General features: G+C 47.4%; 1 protein-coding gene across 3 annotated transcripts; it reads right to left on the reverse strand.

Annotated features, from left to right (window-relative positions):
* Positions 1–982: 982 nt before the first annotated feature.
* Positions 983–21,470, reverse strand: LOC139393736 (calnexin-like). 3 transcript variants are annotated; one of them, XM_071142088.1, is made up of 14 exons: positions 21,270–21,470; positions 19,042–19,275; positions 18,356–18,488; positions 17,732–17,873; positions 17,500–17,581; positions 14,679–14,871; positions 11,943–12,132; positions 11,104–11,217; positions 10,462–10,618; positions 5,849–6,064; positions 3,812–3,928; positions 3,424–3,580; positions 2,320–2,471; positions 983–2,012 (listed from the first exon to the last, which is right to left on the reverse strand). In XM_071142088.1, the coding sequence occupies exons 2-14, from the start codon at positions 19,273–19,275 to the stop codon at positions 1,929–1,931; spliced, it is 1,971 nt and encodes a 656-aa protein (XP_070998189.1). In that variant the 5' UTR covers positions 21,270–21,470; the 3' UTR covers positions 983–1,928. The 3 variants fall into 3 exon arrangements, with proteins under 3 accessions (XP_070998189.1, XP_070998190.1, XP_070998188.1); XM_071142089.1 differs by having other exon boundaries at positions 1,845–2,012; positions 2,332–2,471; XM_071142087.1 differs by having other exon boundaries at positions 1,845–2,015.
* Between the last annotated feature and the right edge of the window lie 221 nt (positions 21,471–21,691).

Here is a 21,691-nt window from a genome sequence, read left to right on the forward strand (position 1 = left end):
CTAGTCATAGTTAATCATGCAATGACTCAGCACTTCTCATGGACCCCAAACCAAACAGTACAATGACAAGTTAGCCTGAGAGCCAGTCTGTCTGACAGTGTTAAACCAACTCCTTGACAATGACAGAAATGGGTTGGGCAAGACCACAAACAGATCTGGGACCAGGCTAACAACAAGTACGACTTGTATCCTATTAAATATTTAATTTTTCCAAGAGCAATGTACAATTTGCAACTTATTGAAAACAGGGAAATGTGCCTGGTTGTCGTACAAGAACAGAAAACATTTTTACTAGAAATGCTGGAGAAAACAGAACAAACAAAATCGGCACATCTCTTTCCATACAAGACGGAATCGTTTCTAATTCATTCCGGAACCGGAGTTTGGATATTCCGGAACCGGAGTTTGGATATTCCGGAATGCCCAGAGAACACAAGTCGTTTGTTCTGACGTAGGCTCACAATAAGCAAAACAGTGGTAAAACTAACTACAAATTATGAATATATATATTTATATTTTTAAACACCCAAAACATTTCCATTCACTCAAAAGAGAAAAAACTGCATTGTAATATTTTCTCCTGTTTTAAATTTAGCCGTAAAATGAACAAGAGGGAGAAGTTTCAAATAAATAAGATACATTTTTTTATCAGTGCCGATTTTCAATCCTCAAGTTTTAAATCCATATAATTTAGTTAAAAAAACAAAATAACACATAAAGAACTGACATATTATATTATGAACTTCCTTTTTTTATAAGTTAATGAATGAAAAACAAAACACTTCTCAATCTAAAGTAGATGTCTAACCTTAAACCTGACGTAAGGCGCCTTCTTGTCTGAAAATATCCTTCTGTCTTTGTAGTCGAACTTTAAGACTGGTCCCAGATCTGTATATCTACATCCCAAATGGCACCCTATTCCCTATATAGTGAACTACTTTAGACCAGAGCCCTATTCCCTATATATAGTATAATACTTTAGACCAGGGCCCATTAGGGTAGTTCAATATAAATGGGAACGGGGTGCCATTTGGGATGCCCAGTTTGTATTTTAGAGCCAAATCTTGTCCCAATAATAGTCAGAGGAATTGACTCCAACGACAAGCAGATCTGAGACCAGGAGAAACATGGCACCTTCAGTCACACAGCAGCAATACAGTAGCATGGCTATAGAGGTCTTCTCTCTCTCTGACCAGCCTATTCCCCATGTAGTACACTACTTTTTAACACCTTATCCCCCCCATGTAGTGCACTACTTTTTAACTCCTTACCCCCCCCCATGTAGTGCCCCACTTTGACCAAAGCTCTTCTTCAGGGAATAGGGTGTCATTTGAGACACAAGCCAGAGAGAGCTGTCCTTTTAACTTTAGTTTGAATAAAAATGATACTTCTGAAGCTTAACAAAATGTCAACAATAAACCAGAACTAGGAACTATAGTCAGGAAGACTGGAAGCTGAAGAGGGGGGGGGGGGGGGTTAGAAAGTTGCAGCTGATGAAGAGGATGGGGGGGGAGGAGGAAGGAGATGAGGGGGCATAGTATTCATTTTGGAAGAAAGGAGGGTTGGGGGGGGGGTCAGGGTAGCCTTGATGGCCTTAGAGAGAGGCGTAACGGCTAGAGAGAACAAAGGAAGATAAGAAGGAACGGGGGGGGGGGGGTGGTTGTCATTTGACTGATGGAGGAGGAGGGGTAGTATCTTGGTTACTAGGACCACCAGAGGGCATGCAGAGAGGAGGAGAGAGGAGGAGAGAGAGAGGATAGAGGAGGAGAGAGAGAGAGGAGGAGAGAGAGGAGGAGAGAGGAGAGAGAGGAGAGAGAGAGGATAGAGGAGGAGAGAGAGAGAGAGGAGGAGAGAGAGAGAGAGAGAGAGAGGAGGAGAGAGAGAGAGAGGAGGAGAGAGAAGGCTTCATTTGTTGTCGTTGGTCTTCATCAGTCTTTCCGTACCCTCCTCTTCCTCACGGCCTGTTTGTGTCCGTCGCCAACGCTGTGGCCCCCCTCGTCTGCCTCCACCTTCTGCTTGGAAACGAGGGATGAAGAAGAAGGGATGAATGAAAGACAAGGTGTCCCAATGTCTACTTTCTCCTGAAGTGTGCACTTGCTCACTTCTTCTTCCCACAAATCTAGAAGCATTGGATTGGTGGCGGCATGGACTAGTGGGAGTTTCCACCATATTTCTCACACCAGTAATTTCAGTGAAGGGAAGTGAACAAGTGCACACTTTGGGAGGAAGGAGAGATAATCTGGGGGAAGCCAGAGTTTCAGAGGGTCAAATGTGTGAAACGAGTGACGTTTTTGATCTTTCAGAAAACTAAGAGAGTACCTCAGCACTGACATCATCCGATGCTGCCTCATTGGACTTGGTCTCTTCTTCCTCCTCTCCTTCATCCTCCTCCTCCTCATCGTCATCTCCATCTTCTACGCTGTCCCCTCCAGCTGCCCCACTCTCCTCCTCCGCCTTCTCTTTCTTCTCTTCTGAAAGACAAAAGGAGAATGAGAGGAAATATTAACTAAGGAAAGGAGAAGAAAACATATGGAAGAGAGAACAAGTGAGGGGTGAGAGGGGGGGAGAGGGAGAGAGAGGGGGAGAGAGGGGGGGAGAGGGGGAGAGAGGGGGGGAGAGGGAGAGAGAGGGGGGGAGAGGGAGAGAGGGAAAGAGGGAGAAAGAGGGGGGGAGAGAAAGAGGGAGAGAGAGGGGGGAGGAAGAGGGAGAGAGGGAGAAAGGGGGGGCAGGGAGAGAGAGAGAGAGAGAAAGGGAGAGAGAGGGGGGAGGAAGAGAGAGGGGGGGAGGGAGGAAGAGAGGGAAAGAAGGAGATAGAGGGGGGAGAGGGAGAGCGGGGGGAGGGGGAGAGAGAGAGGGAAAGAGGGAGAGAGGGGGGAGAGGGAGAGCGGGGGGAGGGGGAGAGAGAGAGGGAAAGAGGGAGAGAGGGGGGAGGGAGGGAGAGGGAGAAAGAGGGGGGGAGGAAGAGGGAGAGAGAGGGGGGGAAGAGGGGGAGGGAGAAAGAGGGGGGAGAGGGGGGGAGGAAGAGGGAGAGAGAGGGGGGGAAGAGGGGGGGAAGAGGGGGAGAGGGAGAGCGGGGGGAGGGGGAGAGAGAGAGGGAAAGAGGGAGAGAGGGGGGAGAGGGAGAGCGGGGGGAGGGGGAGAGAGAGAGGGAAAGAGGGAGAGAGGGGGGAGGGAGGGAGAGGGAGAAAGAGGGGGGGAGGAAGAGGGAGAGAGAGGGGGGGAAGAGGGGGGAGGGAGAAAGAGGGGGGAGAGGGGGGGAGGAAGAGGGAGAGAGAGGGGGGGAAGAGGGGGGGAAGAGGGGGAGAGGGGGGAAGAGGGAGAGAGGGGGAGGAAGGAGAAAGAGGGAGAGAGGGGGGGAGGAAGGAGAAAGAGGGAGAGAGGGGGAGGAAGAGGGAGAGAGAGATCTCATGTCTTCTCTCTGACCTGCAGGTTTTGGACTCTCAGTAGCTTTGGCCTCAGCTGCTTGGTCTCCCTTCTCCTCTTCTTCCTCCTCCTCCTCCTCTTCATCATCCTCTTCCTCCTCTTCTACATCGGGTTTAGGCGGGTCCACCTTCTTGTACACATAGTCATCATCTGATTTCTGTCGGAAAGAGTCAGAGAGCGAGTCAGAGAAAGAGGAGTCAGAGGGAGAGAGAGCGAGTCAGACAATGAGCTGGTGGTTAGATAAATACCCTCTTAAGTACAAAGAACAAAATATATAGTTGTTTGGCTGTATAGTGAATATGACAACAAGATTAATTGAATATGAAACAGACAAGAGCAGGAAACACCAGTTTGTGTGAGTAACAAGTCAGTAGTGTTGGTGTGTTACCTTGGGCCAGCAGAATAACACAGTCAGTCCTATGGGCAGACCAACAGTCAGTATGTAGACTACCCAGAGCCACGGTCTCTCCTCTGCTGCCATGGTCAACTGGGAAAACACACCCGGCTGGGGAGGGGGGGGAGATAATCAGCAAATATAACTGTGTGTGTTTATGTGAAGGAACATTCAGTGAGGAAATATATAAAAAGTTCATGTCTGTGTTCTGCATGTTTGTAAACTCAGCAAAAAAACAAACGTCCTCTCACTGTCAACTGTGTTTACTTTCAGCCCTCACCCTCCTATCCAACAGGTCCCAGACGTGCCCTAGCCCCCACCCTCCGATCCAACAGGTCCCAGACGTGCCCTAGCCCCCACCCTCCGATCCAACAGGTCCCAGACGTGCCCTAGCCCCCACCCTCCGATCCAACAGGTCCCAGACGTGCCCTAGCCCCCACCCTCCGATCCAACAGGTCCCAGACGTGCCCTAGCCCCCACCCTCCGATCCAACAGGTCCCAGACGTGCCCTAGCCCCCACCCTCCGATCCAACAGGTCCCAGACGTGCCCTAGCCCCCACCCTCCGATCCAACAGGTCCCAGACGTGCTCAATGGGACTGAGATCCGGGCTCTTCGTTGGCCATGACAGAACACTGATATTCCTAACTTGCAGGAAATCACGCACAGAACAAGCAGTATGGCTGGTGGCATTGTCGTGCTGGATGGTCATGTCAGGATGAGCCTGCAGGAAGGGTACCACATGAGGGAGGAGGATGTCTTCCCTGTAACGCACAGCGTTGAGATTGCCTGCAATGACAACAAGCTCAGTCTGATGATGCTGTGACACACTGCCCCAGACCATGACGGACCCTCCACCTCCAATCGATCCCGCTCCAGAGTACAGGCCTCGGTGTAAACGCTCATTCCTTCCTCACCCCTAGTGAGACAAAACCGCGACTCATCAGTGAAGAGCACTTTTGCCAGTCCTGTCTGGTCCAGCGACGGTGGGTTTGTGCCCATAGGTGACGTTGTTGCCGGTGATGTCTGGTGAGGACCTGCCTTACAACAGACCTACAAGCCCTCAGTCCGTCCTCTCTCAGCCTATTGCGGACAGTCTGAGCACTGATGGAGGGATTGTGCATTCCTGGTGTATATCGGGCAGTTGCTGTTGCCATCCTGTACCTGTCCCACAGGTGTGATGTTCGGATGTACCGATCCTGTGCAATTGTTGTTACACGTGGTCTGCCACTGCGAGGATCATCAGCTGTCCATCCTGTCTCCCTGTAGAGCTGTCGTAGGCGTCTCACAGTACGGACATTGCAATTTATTGCCCTGGCCACATCTGCAGTTGTCATGCCTCCTTGCAGCATGCCTAAGACACGTTCACACAGATGAGCAGGGACCCTGGGCATCTTTCTTTTGGTGTTTTTCAGAGTCAGTAGAAAGGCCTCTTTAGTGTCCTAGGTTTTCATAACTGTGACCTTAATTGCCTACCGTCTGTAAGCTGTTAGTGTCTTAACGACCGTTCCACAGGTGCATGTTCATTAATTGTTTATGGGTCACTGAACAAGCATGAAAAACAGTGTTAAACCCTTTACAATGAAGATCTGTGAAGTTATTTGGATTTTTATGAATTATCTTTGCAAGACAGGGTCCTGAAAAAGGGACATTTCTTTTTTTGCCGAGTCTATCTGTGTGTGTGTGTGTGTGTGTGTGTGTATGTGTGTGTCGGTGTGTGTGTGTGTATGTGTGTGTCGGTGTGTGTGTGTGTGTGTGTGTGTGTGTGTATATGTGTGTGTCGGTGTGTGTGTACCTCTTTGGCACTAGCCAGTAGTTTCTTAAGTACCCAGCTGTCTTCAGCCCAGCGATCAGCCAACTTTTTATACAACATGTGTTTGTATGTGTTATATATATATATATCCATCTGTGTGTGTGTGTGTGTGTGTGTGTGTGTAGGTGTGTTTTATATATATATATCCATCTGTGTGTGTATGTATAAATGTACGCTGTGTGTGTGTGTGTGTAGGTGTGCGTGTGTGTGTCGTACACACCTCGTTGGCACTAGCCACCAGTTTCTTGAGTCCCCAGCTGTCTCCAGCCCAGCGATCGGCCACCTCTTTATATGAAGTGATGATGAAGTTGTCGAAGTAGATCTCTGAGGTCATGGACCAGAGCTCCAGCCCCACGGCTCTGAACGACGTCATCTGGAACGGAGCCAGATCCTCGAAGTAGTCCGGGTTCTGGATCTTACGCGGGCTCCACACACCCTGGGAGGGGAGAGGTCACATGTTACAGGACAAGACACGCATTAGTGTCCCCACACCCTGAGAGGGGAGAGGGGAGGGGCTCCACACACCCTGGGAGGGGAGAGGAGAGGGGAGGGGCTCCACACACCCTGGGAGGGGAGAGGTCACATGTTACAGGACAAGACACGCTTTAGTGTCCCCAGCCTTATAGACCGACAATAAGACAGGGATCGTAGCTCTGAATATCAGCCTTACAGACCAACAATAAGACAGGGATCTCAGCCTTATAGACCAACAATAAGACAGGGATCTCAGCCTTATAGACCAACAATAAGACAGGGATCTCAGCCTTATAGACCAACAATAGGACAGGGATCTCAGCCTTATAGACTGACAATAAGACAGGGATCTCAGCCTTATAGACTGACAATAAGACAGGGATCTCATCTCTGAATATCAGCCTTATAGACAAACAATAAGACAGGGATCTCAGCCTTATAGACCAACAATAAGACAGGGATCTCAGCCTTATAGACCAACAATAAGACAGGGATCTCAGCCTTATAGACCAACAATAAGACAGGGATCTCAGCCTTATAGACCAACAATAAGACAGGGATCTCAGCCTTATAGACCAACAATAGGACAGGGATCTCAGCCTTATAGACTGACAATAAGACAGGGATCTCAGCCTTATAGACTGACAATAAGACAGGGATCTCATCTCTGAATATCAGCCTTATAGACTGACAATAAGACAGGGATCTCAGGCTTATAGACTGACAATAAGACAGGGATCTCAGGCTTATAGACTGACAACAAGACAGGGATCTCAGCCTTATAGACTGACAATAAGACAGGGATCTCAGCCTTATAGACCGACAATAAGACAGGGATCTCAGCCTTATAGACCAACAATAAGACAGGGATCTCAGCCTTATAGACTGACAATAAGACAGGGATCTCAGCCTTATAGACTGACAACAAGACAGGGATCTCAGCCTTATAGACTGACAATAAGACAGGGATCTCAGCCTTATAGACTGACAATAAGACAGGGATCTCAGCCTTATAGACTGACAATAAGACAGGGATCTCAGCCTTATAGACTGACAATAAGACAGGGATCTCAGGCTTATAGACTGACAATAGGACAGGGATCTCAGCCTTATAGACTGACAATAAGACAGGGATCTCAGCCTTATAGACTGACAATAGGACAGGGATCTCAGGCTTATAGACTGACAATAAGACAGGGATCTCAGCCTTATAGACCGACAATAAGACAGGGATCTCAGCCTTATAGACCGACAATAAGACAGGGATCTCAGCCTTATAGACCAACAATAAGACAGGGATCTCAGCCTTATAGACCGACAATAAGACAGGGATCTCAGCCTTATAGACTGACAATAAGACAGGGATCTCAGCCTTATAGACCGACAATAAGACAGGGATCTCAGCCTTATAGACTGACAATAAGACAGGGATCTCAGCCTTACAGACCAACAATAAGACAGGGATCTCAGCCTTATAGACTGACAATAAGACAGGGATCTCATCTCTGAATATCAGCCTTATAGACAAACAATAAGACAGGGATCTCAGCCTTATAGACCAACAATAAGACAGGGATCTCAGCCTTATAGACTGACAATAAGACAGGGATCTCAGCCTTACAGACCGACAATAAGACAGGGATCTCAGCCTTATAGACCGACAATAAGACAGGGATCTCAGCCTTATAGACCGACAATAAGACAGGGATCTCAGCCTTATAGACCGACAATAAGACAGGGATCTCGGCCTTATAGACCGACAATAAGACAGGGATCTCAGCATTATAGACTGACAATAAGACAGGGATCTCAGCCTTATAGACCGACAATAAGACAGGGATCTCAGCCTTATAGACTGACAATAAGACAGGGATCTCAGCCTTATAGACCGACAATAAGACAGGGATCTCAGCCTTATAGACCGACAATAAGACAGGGATCTCGGCCTTATAGACCGACAATAAGACAGGGATCTCAGCCTTATAGACCGACAATAAGACAGGGATCTCAGCCTTATAGACCGACAATAAGACAGGGATCTCAGCCTTATAGACCAACAATAAGACAGGGATCTCAGCCTTACAGACCGACAATAAGACAGGGATCTCAGCCTTATAGACCAACAATAAGACAGGGATCTCAGCCTTACAGACCGACAATAAGACAGGGATCTCAGCCTTATAGACCAACAATAAGACAGGGATCTCAGCCTTACAGACCGACAATAAGACAGGGATCTCAGCCTTATAGACCAACAATAAGACAGGGATCTCAGCCTTATAGACCAACAATAAGACAGGGATCTCAGCCTTATAGACCAACAATAAGACAGGGATCTCAGCCTTATAGACCAACAATAAGACAGGGATCTCAGCCTTATAGACCGACAATAAGACAGGGATCTCAGCCTTACAGACCGACAATAAGACAGGGATCTCAGCCTTATAGACCAACAATAAGACAGGGATCTCAGCCTTACAGACCGACAATAAGACAGGGATCTCAGCCTTATAGACCAACAATAAGACAGGGATCTCAGCCTTATAGACCAACAATAAGACAGGGATCTAAGCCTTATAGACCAACAATAGGACAGGGATCTCAGCCTTATAGACTGACAATAAGACAGGGATCTCAGCCTTATAGACTGACAATAAGACAGGGATCTCATCTCTGAATATCAGCCTTATAGACAAACAATAAGACAGGGATCTCAGCCTTATAGACCAACAATAAGACAGGGATCTCAGCCTTATAGACCAACAATAAGACAGGGATCTCAGCCTTATAGACCAACAATAAGACAGGGATCTCAGCCTTATAGACCAACAATAAGACAGGGATCTCAGCCTTATAGACCAACAATAGGACAGGGATCTGGGCCTTATAGACTGACAATAAGACAGGGATCTCAGCCTTATAGACTGACAATAAGACAGGGATCTCGGCCTTATAGACCGACAATAAGACAGGGATCTCAGCATTATAGACTGACAATAAGACAGGGATCTCAGCCTTATAGACCGACAATAAGACAGGGATCTCAGCCTTATAGACTGACAATAAGACAGGGATCTCAGCCTTATAGACCGACAATAAGACAGGGATCTCAGCCTTATAGACCAACAATAAGACAGGGATCTCAGCATTATAGACTGACAATAAGACAGGGATCTCAGCCTTACAGACCGACAATAAGACAGGGATCTCAGCCTTATAGACCAACAATAAGACAGGGATCTCAGCCTTACAGACCGACAATAAGACAGGGATCTCAGCCTTATAGACCAACAATAAGACAGGGATCTCAGCCTTATAGACCAACAATAAGACAGGGATCTCAGCCTTATAGACCAACAATAAGACAGGGATCTCAGCCTTATAGACCAACAATAAGACAGGGATCTCAGCCTTACAGACCGACAATAAGACAGGGATCTCAGCCTTATAGACCAACAATAAGACAGGGATCTCAGCCTTATAGACCAACAATAAGACAGGGATCTCAGCCTTATAGACCAACAATAAGACAGGGATCTCAGCCTTACAGACCAACAATAAGACAGGGATCTCAGCCTTATAGACTGACAATAAGACAGGGATCTCAGCCTTACAGACCGACAATAAGACAGGGATCTCAGCCTTATAGACCGACAATAAGACAGGGATCTCAGCCTTATAGACTGACAATAAGACAGGGATCTCAGCCTTACAGACCGACAATAAGACAGGGATCTCAGCCTTATAGACCGACAATAAGACAGGGATCTCAGCCTTACAGACCGACAATAAGACAGGGATCTCAGCCTTATAGACCGACAATAAGACAGGGATCTCAGCCTTATAGACCAACAATAAGACAGGGATCTCAGCCTTATAGACCAACAATAAGACAGGGATCTCAGCCTTATAGACCGACAATAAGACAGGGATCTCAGCCTTATAGACCGACAATAAGACAGGGATCTCAGCCTTATAGACCGACAATAAGACAGGGATCTCAGCCTTTTAGACCGACAATAAGACAGGGATCTCAGCCTTATAGACTGACAATAAGACAGGGATCTCAGCCTTATAGACTGACAATAAGACAGGGATCTCAGCCTTATAGACCGACAATAAGACAGGGATCTCAGCCTTATAGACCGACAATAAGACAGGGATCTCAGCCTTATAGACTGACAATAAGACAGGGATCTCAGCCTTATAGACCGACAATAAGACAGGGATCTCAGCCTTATAGACCGACAATAAGACAGGGATCTCAGCCTTACAGACTGACAATAAGACAGGGATCTCAGCCTTATAGACTGACAATAACCTAATGAAACATGTGTCTTCAGGAAGGGATTATGTTACCTGGTAGTGGGGGTTGTCCACCAGAGGAGCCTTCCACTTGCCCTTGTACTGAGGGTTGTTGATGGTAGGGGGCTTCCACTGCCCACATCCAGGGGCTGTCTCACACACTGGGTTAGGAACCTGAGGGGCCTCCCACTCTCCATCCATCTCCTCATCCCTACAGAGAGATAAAGGAGAGCGAGAGATAAAAGAGAGAGACAGAGAGAGATGAGAGAGGGATGGTGAGAGGAGAGAGAGAAAGATGGTGAGAGGAGCGAGAGAAAGATGGTGAGGAGAGAAAGGAGAGAGATAGAGAGAGAGACAGAGATATGGTGAGAGGAGAGATAAAGGAGAGAGATAGAGAGAGAGACAGAGAGATGATGAGAGGAGAGATAAAGGAGAGCGATAGAGAGAGAGAGAGAGAGAGAGAGAGATGATGAGACAGGAGATGATGAGAGGAGAGATAAAGGAGAGAGATAGAGAGAGAGACAGAGAGATGATGAGAGGAGAGATAAAGGAGAGAGATGGTGAGAGAAGAGAAATAAAAGAGAATGAGAGATGGATGTAAAGTAATGAGAGAGAGACAGAAAAAGTGGAGTTACTCAACACATCTCTCTTCCCAAAACAAGTGTTTTTATTGATGTGTGTGTTCAGTGTGTTTACCAGTCGTCTGGTTTGTCGGCGGCGGGGTCGGCCACAAACTCCGGCTCGTCGTCCAGCCATCCCTCTGGCTTCACAGCATCAGGGTCCTGGATCGTAGCCGGAGCCTCCTCATCCCTGGAACACAAGATGACAAATGGTTTGGCATTAAAATCCAAGCACGTTGCTCAACATTACCCCTAGAGGCGCAATATGTAGAAATCACAAACACACCATCACATGGCTGCAAAAAAAAAATAAATCACAATAGTTTTGCATCTTTTTCAGTTTGTGACAAAACAAATGTAGAGAATCATTGTACCATCTAAACCTCTGTGACAGCTGGTGGATAAAAAATAACAAGTTTTAAAAAACTCAACTTAACGGGAAGCATAGAAATGGCACATTTAGAACATATCTACCCTTCATCAGACTTGCTTCCAATGATAGATATACACTCAGTGGACAGTTTATTAGGTACACCCATCTAATACTGGGTCGGGACCCCCTGTTGCCTCCAGAACAGCCTGAATTCTTTGGGGCGTTGAAAACACTGCTCAATTGTTATCAGGGGGACCGACCGAACGTGTGCCAGGAAAACCAGCCACACCACGTGACTCGTTGTCTTGAATGGGGTGGTGTACCTAATAAACTGACCACGGAGTGTAAACTCACATTTCTATGTGATACAGCTTTAATAGACGCGTTATATCTACAGTCCTTAAGGAAGTTCTGTTTTAGAATACAAATCCTTCAGAACTAGACGCTCTTCCTCAGTCATGCCTGCCAACACCTGGTTTTCTTTTAGTCACGACCCCCCCAAAAAAAGAATTCCCAAAAAGTGGTGTTGAAGTTGAACCCACCAGTTGTCAGGTTTGACCGCCTCTGGGTCTGGTATCTTGGCCCTCTCGTCCCAGTCTTCAGGTTTAGAGTCAGTGGGATCGTCTATCTCCTTGGTGGGGTTAACAGGAGGAACCACATCATGAAGCAGAGAGCCACGACTGACACTGCTCTGGTCTACCAGGATCTCATAGCTGTTGTCTGGGTTCAGGACTGGATGGGGGAGAGAGAGGAGGGAGGGGAGAGAGAGGGGGAGAGGGAGAGAGAGAGGGAGGGGGGGAGAGGGTGAGGGGGGGGGGGGGGGGGGGGGGTAGAGGGAGAGAGAGGGGGAGGGAGGAAGAGAGGAGGGATGGAGGAAGAGGGAGGGGAGACAAACAGAGTTCAGAAAAGAGAGTAACTTGTCCTGGACATTGTTTCTTATCTCAATGTGTCTGTTACAAATTCCCTTCCGGTGAGTGTTATCAGCACAACCTTGAGTCTATATCAGGTAGTAACATCTCTGTCTCTACAATACTGTCAGTCTCCATCAGCTAGTAACATCTCTGTCTCTACAATACTGTCAGTAACATCTCTGTCTCTACAATACAGTCAGTCTCCATCAGGTAGTAACATCTCTGTCTCTACAATACTGTCAGTCTCCCTCAGGTAGTAACATCTGTCTCTACAATACTGTCAGTCTCCATCAGGTAGTAACATCTCTGTCTCTACAATACTGTCAGTCTCCCTCAGGTAGTAACATCTCTGTCTCTACAACACTGTCAGTCTCCATCAGGTAGTAACATCTCTGTCTCTACAATACTGTCAGTAACATCTCTGTCTCTACAATACAGTCAGTCTCCATCAGGTAGTAACATCTCTGTCTCTACAATACTGTCAGTCTCCCTCAGGTAGTAACATCTGTCTCTACAATACTGTCAGTCTCCATCAGGTAGTAACATCTCTGTCTCTACAATACTGTCAGTCTCCCTCAGGTAGTAACATCTCTGTCTCTACAATACTGTCAGTAACATCTCTGTCTCTACAATACTGTCAGTCTCCATCAGGCAGTAACATCTCTGTCTCTACAATACTGTCAGTCTCCCCCAGGTAGTAACATCTCTGTCTCTACAACACTGTCAGTCTCCATCAGGTAGTAACATCTCTGTCTCTACAACACTGTCAGTCTCCATCAGCTAGTAACATCTCTGTCTCTACAATACTGTCAGTAACATCTCTGTCTCTACAACACTGTCAGTCTCCATCAGGTAGTAACATCTCTGTCTCTACAATACTGTCAGTCTCCCTCAGGTAGTAACATCTCTGTCTCTACAACACTGTCAGTCTCCATCAGGCAGTAACATCTCTGTCTCTACAATACTGTCAGTCTCCATCAGGCAGTAACATCTCTGTCTCTACAATACTGTCAGTCTCCATCAGGCAGTAACAGAGAGTAACATCTGTGTCTCTGGCCATAAACAACTGGACTCATTTCTGAATGTGGGATGGCGAGAGAGAGAGTTGTGGGATGGTGTGTGTTCACAAAGTGGGTTGTGGGACGTGTGCACGTGGGTCTTCCTCGTCAGTTACTACTATTGTCCTCTGAGTTCACTGTGTGGTGTGATTCAGCATTAAGGCCAGAGGGGGTGTGGTATATGGCCAATATACCACGGTGGAGTGCCTGGACAGCGCCCTTAGCCGTGGTATATTGGCCATATACCACACACCCCTGAGGTGCCTTATTGCTATTATAAACTGGTTACCAGCGTAATTAGAGCAGTACAAATAAAATGGTTTGTCATACCCGTTGTATACGGTCTGATATACCACGGCTGTCAGCCAATCAGCATTCAGGGCTCCAACCACCCAGTTTGTAATGTATCCAGTCCCCAGCCATGTATTTCTGCTCTGTGACTTGGTGTATGTACTCATGACCTCTGTTTCTGTCCCTTACAGAGCCACCCCCATCCCCATGTTCATCTCCAGTGTGTATCAATTAAAATTGCTGTGTGTGTTAACTGTTGGGTTGCAGGGTTCCCCTCTGACCGGGGGCGGAGTCAGTGGGTCACAAACCAGTAAACACGTAGAGCCGGGTTGCTCGCTGTCACGGTCTTTCCACCATTCCTCGCATCCCATCTCCCCTCCCACCCCCTCCTTCTCCTCTCTCCCCTCCCCCTCCTACCTACCCTCTCTCTCCCCTCCTACCCTCTCTCTCCCATCCTACCCCCCCCCCTCTCCCCCCGTCCTCTCTCCCCTCCCCTTCTCCCCTACCCCTCACACCCCCTCCTCTCTTCCCTCCCACCCCCTCCTCCCCCTCTCCCTCACACCCCTCCTCTCTCCCCCCCACCCCCCCCCCTCTCCTTCTCCCCTACCCCTCACACCCCCTCCTCTCTTCTTTCCCACCCCCTCCTCTCTCCCCTCCCCTTCTCCCCTACCCCTCACACCCCTCCTCTCTCCCACCCACCCCCGTCCTCTCTCCCCCTCCTCTCTTCCCTCCTCTCTCCCCTCCCCCCACCTACCTACCACCCCCCCCCCCCACCCTCTCCTCCCCCTCCTACCTACCCTCTCTCTCCCCTCCTACCCTCTCCCCCCTCCTACCTACCCTCTCTCTCCCCTCCTACCCTCTCCCCCCTCCTACCCTCTCTCTCTCCCCTCCTACCCTCTCCCCCCACCTACCTACCACCCCCCCCCCCACCCTCTCCCCCCTCCTACCTACCCACCCTCTCTCTCCCCTCCTACCCTCTCTCTCCCCCCTCCTACCCTCTCCTACCCCCCCCCCCTACCCAGTGTGTAGAGATGAGTCTTCTTGTCGGTGTAGAACTTCTTCAGGTCGACGTCGGGCCTCTTGGCGTGTTTCTCCTCCAGGTCTTTGTTCAGGGGGCTCCTGTGGCGGAAGATGAAGTGCAGCTTGTAGTCCTCTCCACACTTATCAGGCCCGAACATGATGGTGTAGGAGGTACGGTCATTAAACTGATCCTAGAACAGCACAACAGTAAGGTACAGGGTTACACACTTATCAGGTCCGAACATGATGGTGTAGGAGGTACGGTCATTAAACTGATCCTAGAACAGCACCACAGTAAGGTACAGGGTTACACACTTATCAGGCCCGAACATGATGGTGTAGGAGGTACGGTCATTAAACTGATCCTAGAACAGCACAACAGTAAGGTACAGGGTTACACACTTATCAGGCCCGAACATGATGGTGTAGGAGGTACGGTCATTAAACTGATCCTAGAACAGCACAACAGTAAGGTACAGGGTTACACACTTATCAGGCCCAAACATGATGGTGTAGGAGGTACGGTCATTAAACTGATCCTAGAACAGCACAACAGTAAGGTACAGGGTTACACACTTATCAGGCCCTAAACATGATGGTGTAGGAGGTACGGTCATTAAACTGATCCTAGAACAGCACCACAGTAAGGTACAGGGTTACACACTTATCAGGCCCTAAACATGATGGTGTAGGAGGTACGGTCATTAAACTGATCCTAGAACAGCACCACAGTAAGGTACAGGGTTACACACTTATCAGGCCCTAAACATGATGGTGTAGGAGGTACGGTCATTAAACTGATCCTAGAACAGCACCACAGTAAGGTACAGGGTTACAGTCAGCGATTCAGAGGCGAAGTCATGGTGAAACCAGGGGACTTTTCTGACATTGAAATCCTTGGGTGGGTCGACCAGCCAAGTACAGCATTACGGAGGCATATAAATAGAGACTTAACTTTAGAGCCAGGTCAAAGGTCAAACACCAACAGATCTGGGACTAACCAACAACACAGATCAGATTATAGTAACAATACCAACAGATCTGGGATCTGGGACTAACCAACATCACAGATCAGATTATAGTAACAACACCAACAGATCTGGGACTAACCAACATCATAGATCAGATTATAGTAACAACACCAACAGATCTGGGACTAGACTAACCAACATCACAGATCAGATTATAGTAACAACACCAACAGATCTGGGACTAACCAACAACACAGATCAGATTATAGTAACAATACCAACAGATCTGGGATCTGGGACTAACCAACATCACAGATCAGATTATAGTAACAACACCAACAGATCTGGGACTAACCAACATCATAGTTCAGATTATAGTAACAACACCAACAGATCTGGGACTAGACTAACCAACATCACAGATCAGATTATAGTAACAACACCAACAGATCTGGGACTAACCAACATCATAGATCAGACTATAGTAACAACACCAACAGATCTGGGACTAACCAAAATCATAGATCAGATTATAGTAACAACACCAACAGATCTGGGACTAGACTAACCAACATCACAGATCAGATTATAGTAACAACACCAACAGATCTGGGACTAACCAACATCACAGATCAGATTATAGTAACAACACCAACAGATCTGGGACTAGACTAACCAACATCATAGATCAGATTATAGTAACAACACCAACAGATCTGGGACTAACCAACATCACAGATCAGATTATAGTAACAACACCAACAGATCTGGGATCTGGGACTAGACTAACCAACATCACAGATCAGATTATAGTAACAACACCAACAGATCTGGGACTAACCAACATCACAGATCAGATTATAGTAACAACACCAACAGATCTGGGATCTGGGACTAGACTAACCAACATCACAGATCAGATTATAGTAACAACACTAACAGATCTGGGACTAACCAACATCATAGATCAGATTATAGTAACAACACTAACAGATCTGGGACTAACCAACATCACAGATCAGATTATAGTAACAACACCAACAGATCTGGGACTAACCAACAACATAGATCAGATTATAGTAATAACACCAACAGATCTGGGACTAGACAAACCAACATCATAGATCAGATTATAGTAACAACACCAACAGATCTGGGACTAGACTAACCAACATCACAGATCAGATTATAGTAACAACACCAACAGATCTGGGACTAACCAACAACATAGATCAGATTATAGTAACAACACCAACAGATCTGGGACTAACCAACAACATAGATCAGATTATAGTAATAACACCAACAGATCTGGGACTAGACTAACCAACATCACAGATCAGATTATAGTAACAACACCAACAGATCTGGGAATAACCAACATCACAGATCAGATTATAGTAACAACACCAACAGATCTGGGACTAGACTAACCAACATCATAGATCAGATTATAGTAACACCACCAACAGATCTGGGACTAACCAACATCATAGATCAGATTATAGTAACAACACCAACAGATCTGGGACTAACCAACATCACAGATCAGATTATAGTAACAACACCAACAGATCTGGGACTAACCAACATCACAGATCAGATTATAGTAACAACACCAACAGATCTGGGACTAACCAACATCACAGATCAGATTATAGTAACAACACCAACAGATCTGGGACTAGACTAACCAACATCATAGATCAGATTATAGTAACAACACCAACAGATCTGGGACTAACCAACATCACAGATCAGATTATAGTAACAACACCAACAGATCTGGGATCTGGGACTAGACTAACCAACATCAGAGAGCAGATTATAGTAACAACAGCAACGTACCAGATCCAGGTCATCTTCGTCTGACAGCAGTTTGATGTAGGCTCCACCACAGTCAATACCATCCTGGAAGTTCACCTCATACCTAAAGGTAAACAGGTTCCTCTAAACGTTCAGCGGTTAATATGAATTAGCCTCAAGTTTACTCAAAGGCTAATTTTGAAAATGCACTTTTATACACAAAACCAAAAAAAGGGTAAGAGTTCAAACGTGAGAGGTTAAAGGTCAAACTCACTGTACGACTAGGGCGTCGTCCCGGAAGAGGAAGGGTCTGTCCAACAGGGAGGCGATGGCGTGATGTTTGGCCCGGGACTTCAGAACCAGACCCATGTCTCCTGGTACTTTATTCTCCTTCAGCTGCTCCACAGACCACTTACCTGGAGAGGAGAGATGGGTCAGGAGAGAGGGGCCAGGAGAGGAGAGAGGGGCCAGGAGAGGAGAGAGGGGTCAGGAGAGGAGAGAGGGGTCAGGAGAGGAGAGAGGGGTCAGGAGGGGAGAGAGGGGTCAGAAACTGTCTGGCTCTTACCATCATAGAGAGGGGTCCGGTGGTGAACTCAAACTGACACAATGACTAGATTCCAGTTTAACAACGTTAACTAAACTGTATTTCCACAATACATGTTTGCCATTGCACTCGGGCCAGGTCCATCAACAGAGAGACTACTGCCCAGCAGTACTAATAACAGAGTGACAGCGCCGTAATAACAGAAATACAGGGATACGTGACCTTAACAGTGGTGGTTGAAGAAACAGGGTTGTCTCTCACTGACACACTGGCAAAAAGACGTGTTCGTGTCCATAAAACACACACAAGTGGAGAGTGTAGAGCGGGGGGGGGCAAGAATGGTCTGTTTCTTACCATCATATTTAGCAATTTCATCGTCTGCGTCTTCCTTCATCGTCTTTGACACCTGCCACCTGTCCAGTGAGCCGTCATCAAAGGTCTCTGAGAAGTACACTTCTCCGATGGGAACAGGAGTCTTGTAGGTCACCTGTGTGTTTCAGCCAATGGGGGCGGAGGGATTACTTTGTGTGTGAAATGGAACACAAACTGAGGGATATATAATGTAGGGCTCCAGATTCTTCACCCTTTTCCCCAGAAGTGTACACTTGCACACTACCGGTCGTGGATTTAAATAAGATGTCTGGGGGGATTTTCCATCATCATTATAAAACCCAGAACCGTGGAGAATCGGGACTCGGCCTAGTACACATTTACTGACATGATTTCCTGAAGGCCCCCGGCTAAAATTGGGGTTATGACAGTGAGGTTGTAGTTAGGTTTTTAGCTAGCTAAGGGAACACAGAAAGAAAAGGCAAATGATGAGGGTTTCAAACTCAAACGGGTAGAGAGACACTTGGAGGGCGTAAAAAAACACACACCAGGCATGCATCCAAAATGGCACCCTATTTCCAAGAGATTGCACGACGTCTGACCAGGCCCCACACACGTGGGACACTACATAGGGAGAAGGGTGCCATCTCAAATGTCCACACCTAGTTCATCCTACTTCCCATTGGGTGACGTTTGACCCTTTTACTGACCTGGAAGGAGACGTTGGCATCGGTTCCCTTCTCCTCTTCCGCCTCCCCTTCCATCTCCGCCTCTCCCTCTATCTCTGCTGAGTCTTCCCTATCTTCTACCATGTCTTCCACCATAGCCTCCTCAATTTCATCCTCCATCTCCAGGTCTAGGTCACCCTGAGCTTCAGCCTGGGACTCAGAGAGAGCCAGGAGGGAGAGGAGCAGCACACACGTCCAGCCCCACCACAGCTTCATCTGGAGAGAGACGTGGAGATGGACGGTAGGGGGAAGGGAGGAGAGAGTGGGAAAGGGAATGAAGAGGGTGGAAAGGAGATGGGAGAGGTGAGGGGTTGGGACGGACAATGTGAGAGGAGGGGGGAATGGAGTGGGTGGGGGGGGGGTTGAGAGAGGGAGAAGGAGGGAGTGACAGTGGGGGTGGACAGTAGGGGGAAGGGAGGAGAGAGTGGGAAAGGGAATGAAGAGGGTGGAAAGGAGATGGGAGAGGTAAGGGGTTGGGACGGACAATGTGAGAGGAGGGGGAATGGAGTGGGTGGGGGGGGGGGGGGTTGAGAGAGGGAGAAGGAGGGAGTGACAGTGGGGGTGGACAGTAGGGGGAAGGGAGGAGAGAGTGGGAAAGGGAATGAAGAGGGTGGAAAGGAGATGGGAGAGGTGAGGGGTTGGGACGGACAATGTGAGAGGAGGGGGGAATGGAGTGGGTGGGGGGGGGGTTGAGAGAGGGAGAAGGAGGGAGTGACAGTGGGGGTGGACAGTAGGGGGAAGGGAGGAGAGAGTGGGAAAGGGAATGAAGAGGGTGGAAATGAGATGGGAGAGGTGAGGGGTTGGGACGGACAATGTGAGAGGAGGGGGGAATGGAGTGGGTGGGGGGGGGGGGGGGGTTGAGAGAGGGAGAAGGAGGGAGTGACGTAACAGTGGGGATGGGGAGCGTGTGAAGTAAGGGTGGAAATGGAGGATTTGAGGAAGAGAAGAGAGAGAGAGAGAGAAAAGCAAAGAAAGAGGTCAGGAATAAGGTTAATACACTTCTGATTTCAAAATCATTTTTCCAGAAACTCTCTTTCCATCTACAAATATTTTCTACAAACAAATTACGGTTGTCACCGTAATGCAATTTGTCCGTATGCAAGGAAATGGATGGCTTTCACCAGAGAAAGATTATACATGGCTCTGCTTTTTCCAATTAAAATATATTTCTGAATTTAAAAAAAACAGACACCCTAAATCAGGTTTCAAAGATGACTCATGAATCCATGCAAAAAATGGTTTCTCTGCATTTCAATGACTTGCAAAATATTCACTCGTCGTCGACCAGGACACTTTTCAGTATATACCTCGACAAGCATTTCATCATATTGAATCAATACGATTGCCAGCTACAATTGAGTAAAGGTTGAATATGGCTTGATACAGTGTTTTCAAAATCACTGTCCTTCGGGGTTGGAGTAAACATAACGTCGAGCTGATTTGACGGAGCGTTTGGGGGAGGTGGATGTGGGTCGCCAACAAAAGCAAGGAGCCACTGTCCCTCAGGCCAAACTACAGTTCCCTAGGGGATGCCCATATGCCCCGAGAGAGAGAGCACCAAAATTAACCTACAGCTGCCGACCAGAAGTGTCCACAAAACTCCACATAGCCAGGATTGTTAGCTTGGACTACTGTAGCTACTACTACTACTACTACTACTAGAACAATCTGTCAGGCTACGCGCATTATCAAGACATCACATCAGCAAACTGTCTTTCATCATATTTCTATCACGTCTTTTTTTATAGGAAGCAAGTTATTTCATATATATATATATATATATAAGTTATGTGGAATGTCGGCTATATTTGGCATTAGCTAACGTTACTGCACAAGCAAAGCTAAATAACGAACTAGGTAACGTCAGTTAACCAACGTTTTTCGCGACAGTTCACCGGACGTCCCTCGTTATCTCCTGCAACCCCGGTCCGTGTGTGGCGCGAATTAGCGGGCTAGCAGAGCGTTATCAATAGCTAGCTATGTGGTTACTAAATGCCGCGACATTTCAGACATATTCATAAAGCCTAACGTGTCAAAATGTAAACATATTCACATTTTGAGAAAACGTGCCTGTCTGAGAAAAATGCACCAAGTTAGAAAGCTAAGTTTAGCCAGCTAATGGCTATGCTAAACTAACAACATGTTGTGTTGCAGTTGTCAGGGAAGAATGCATGAGTGTAGCTAACTAGATAAATATTAAACAAACAAACCTTGTGCAGTTGGGGGGAGAAAAACAATTATATTCCAAGTTTTGTGATGTTTTCTACGCCAATATCCTCAAACAACTTTATTTTCACTGCGTTCGACCCACTTGGAGTAAAACCGCGGGTACCGAGGCCTGGAGGAGCGGGATGGACGGATCACCGTGGAGACCCTCGAACGGCGATGACGGGAAGAGACTTCTGCTCACTGCGCATGCCTGAACCAGAGAACCAGAGAACGCCATTGGGGTGCCCATTTCAAAATAAAAGTGCTCTGCCTTGTAATAACAAGGCCCCTCCCCTTTCGATCTATCTTTCTATGTTCCTTCCCCTCCCTCAATGCATAACAGTTTAGATATTTGTCATTTAAATGTTATGAAATTAATTAGCTTGTGTCCGTTATCTTGTGAGATAAATCCATGCAGAAAGAG

This window comes from Oncorhynchus clarkii, unplaced genomic scaffold, assembly GCF_045791955.1.
Source record: "Oncorhynchus clarkii lewisi isolate Uvic-CL-2024 unplaced genomic scaffold, UVic_Ocla_1.0 unplaced_contig_5668_pilon_pilon, whole genome shotgun sequence".
Taxonomy (NCBI): Eukaryota; Metazoa; Chordata; class Actinopteri; order Salmoniformes; family Salmonidae; genus Oncorhynchus; species Oncorhynchus clarkii.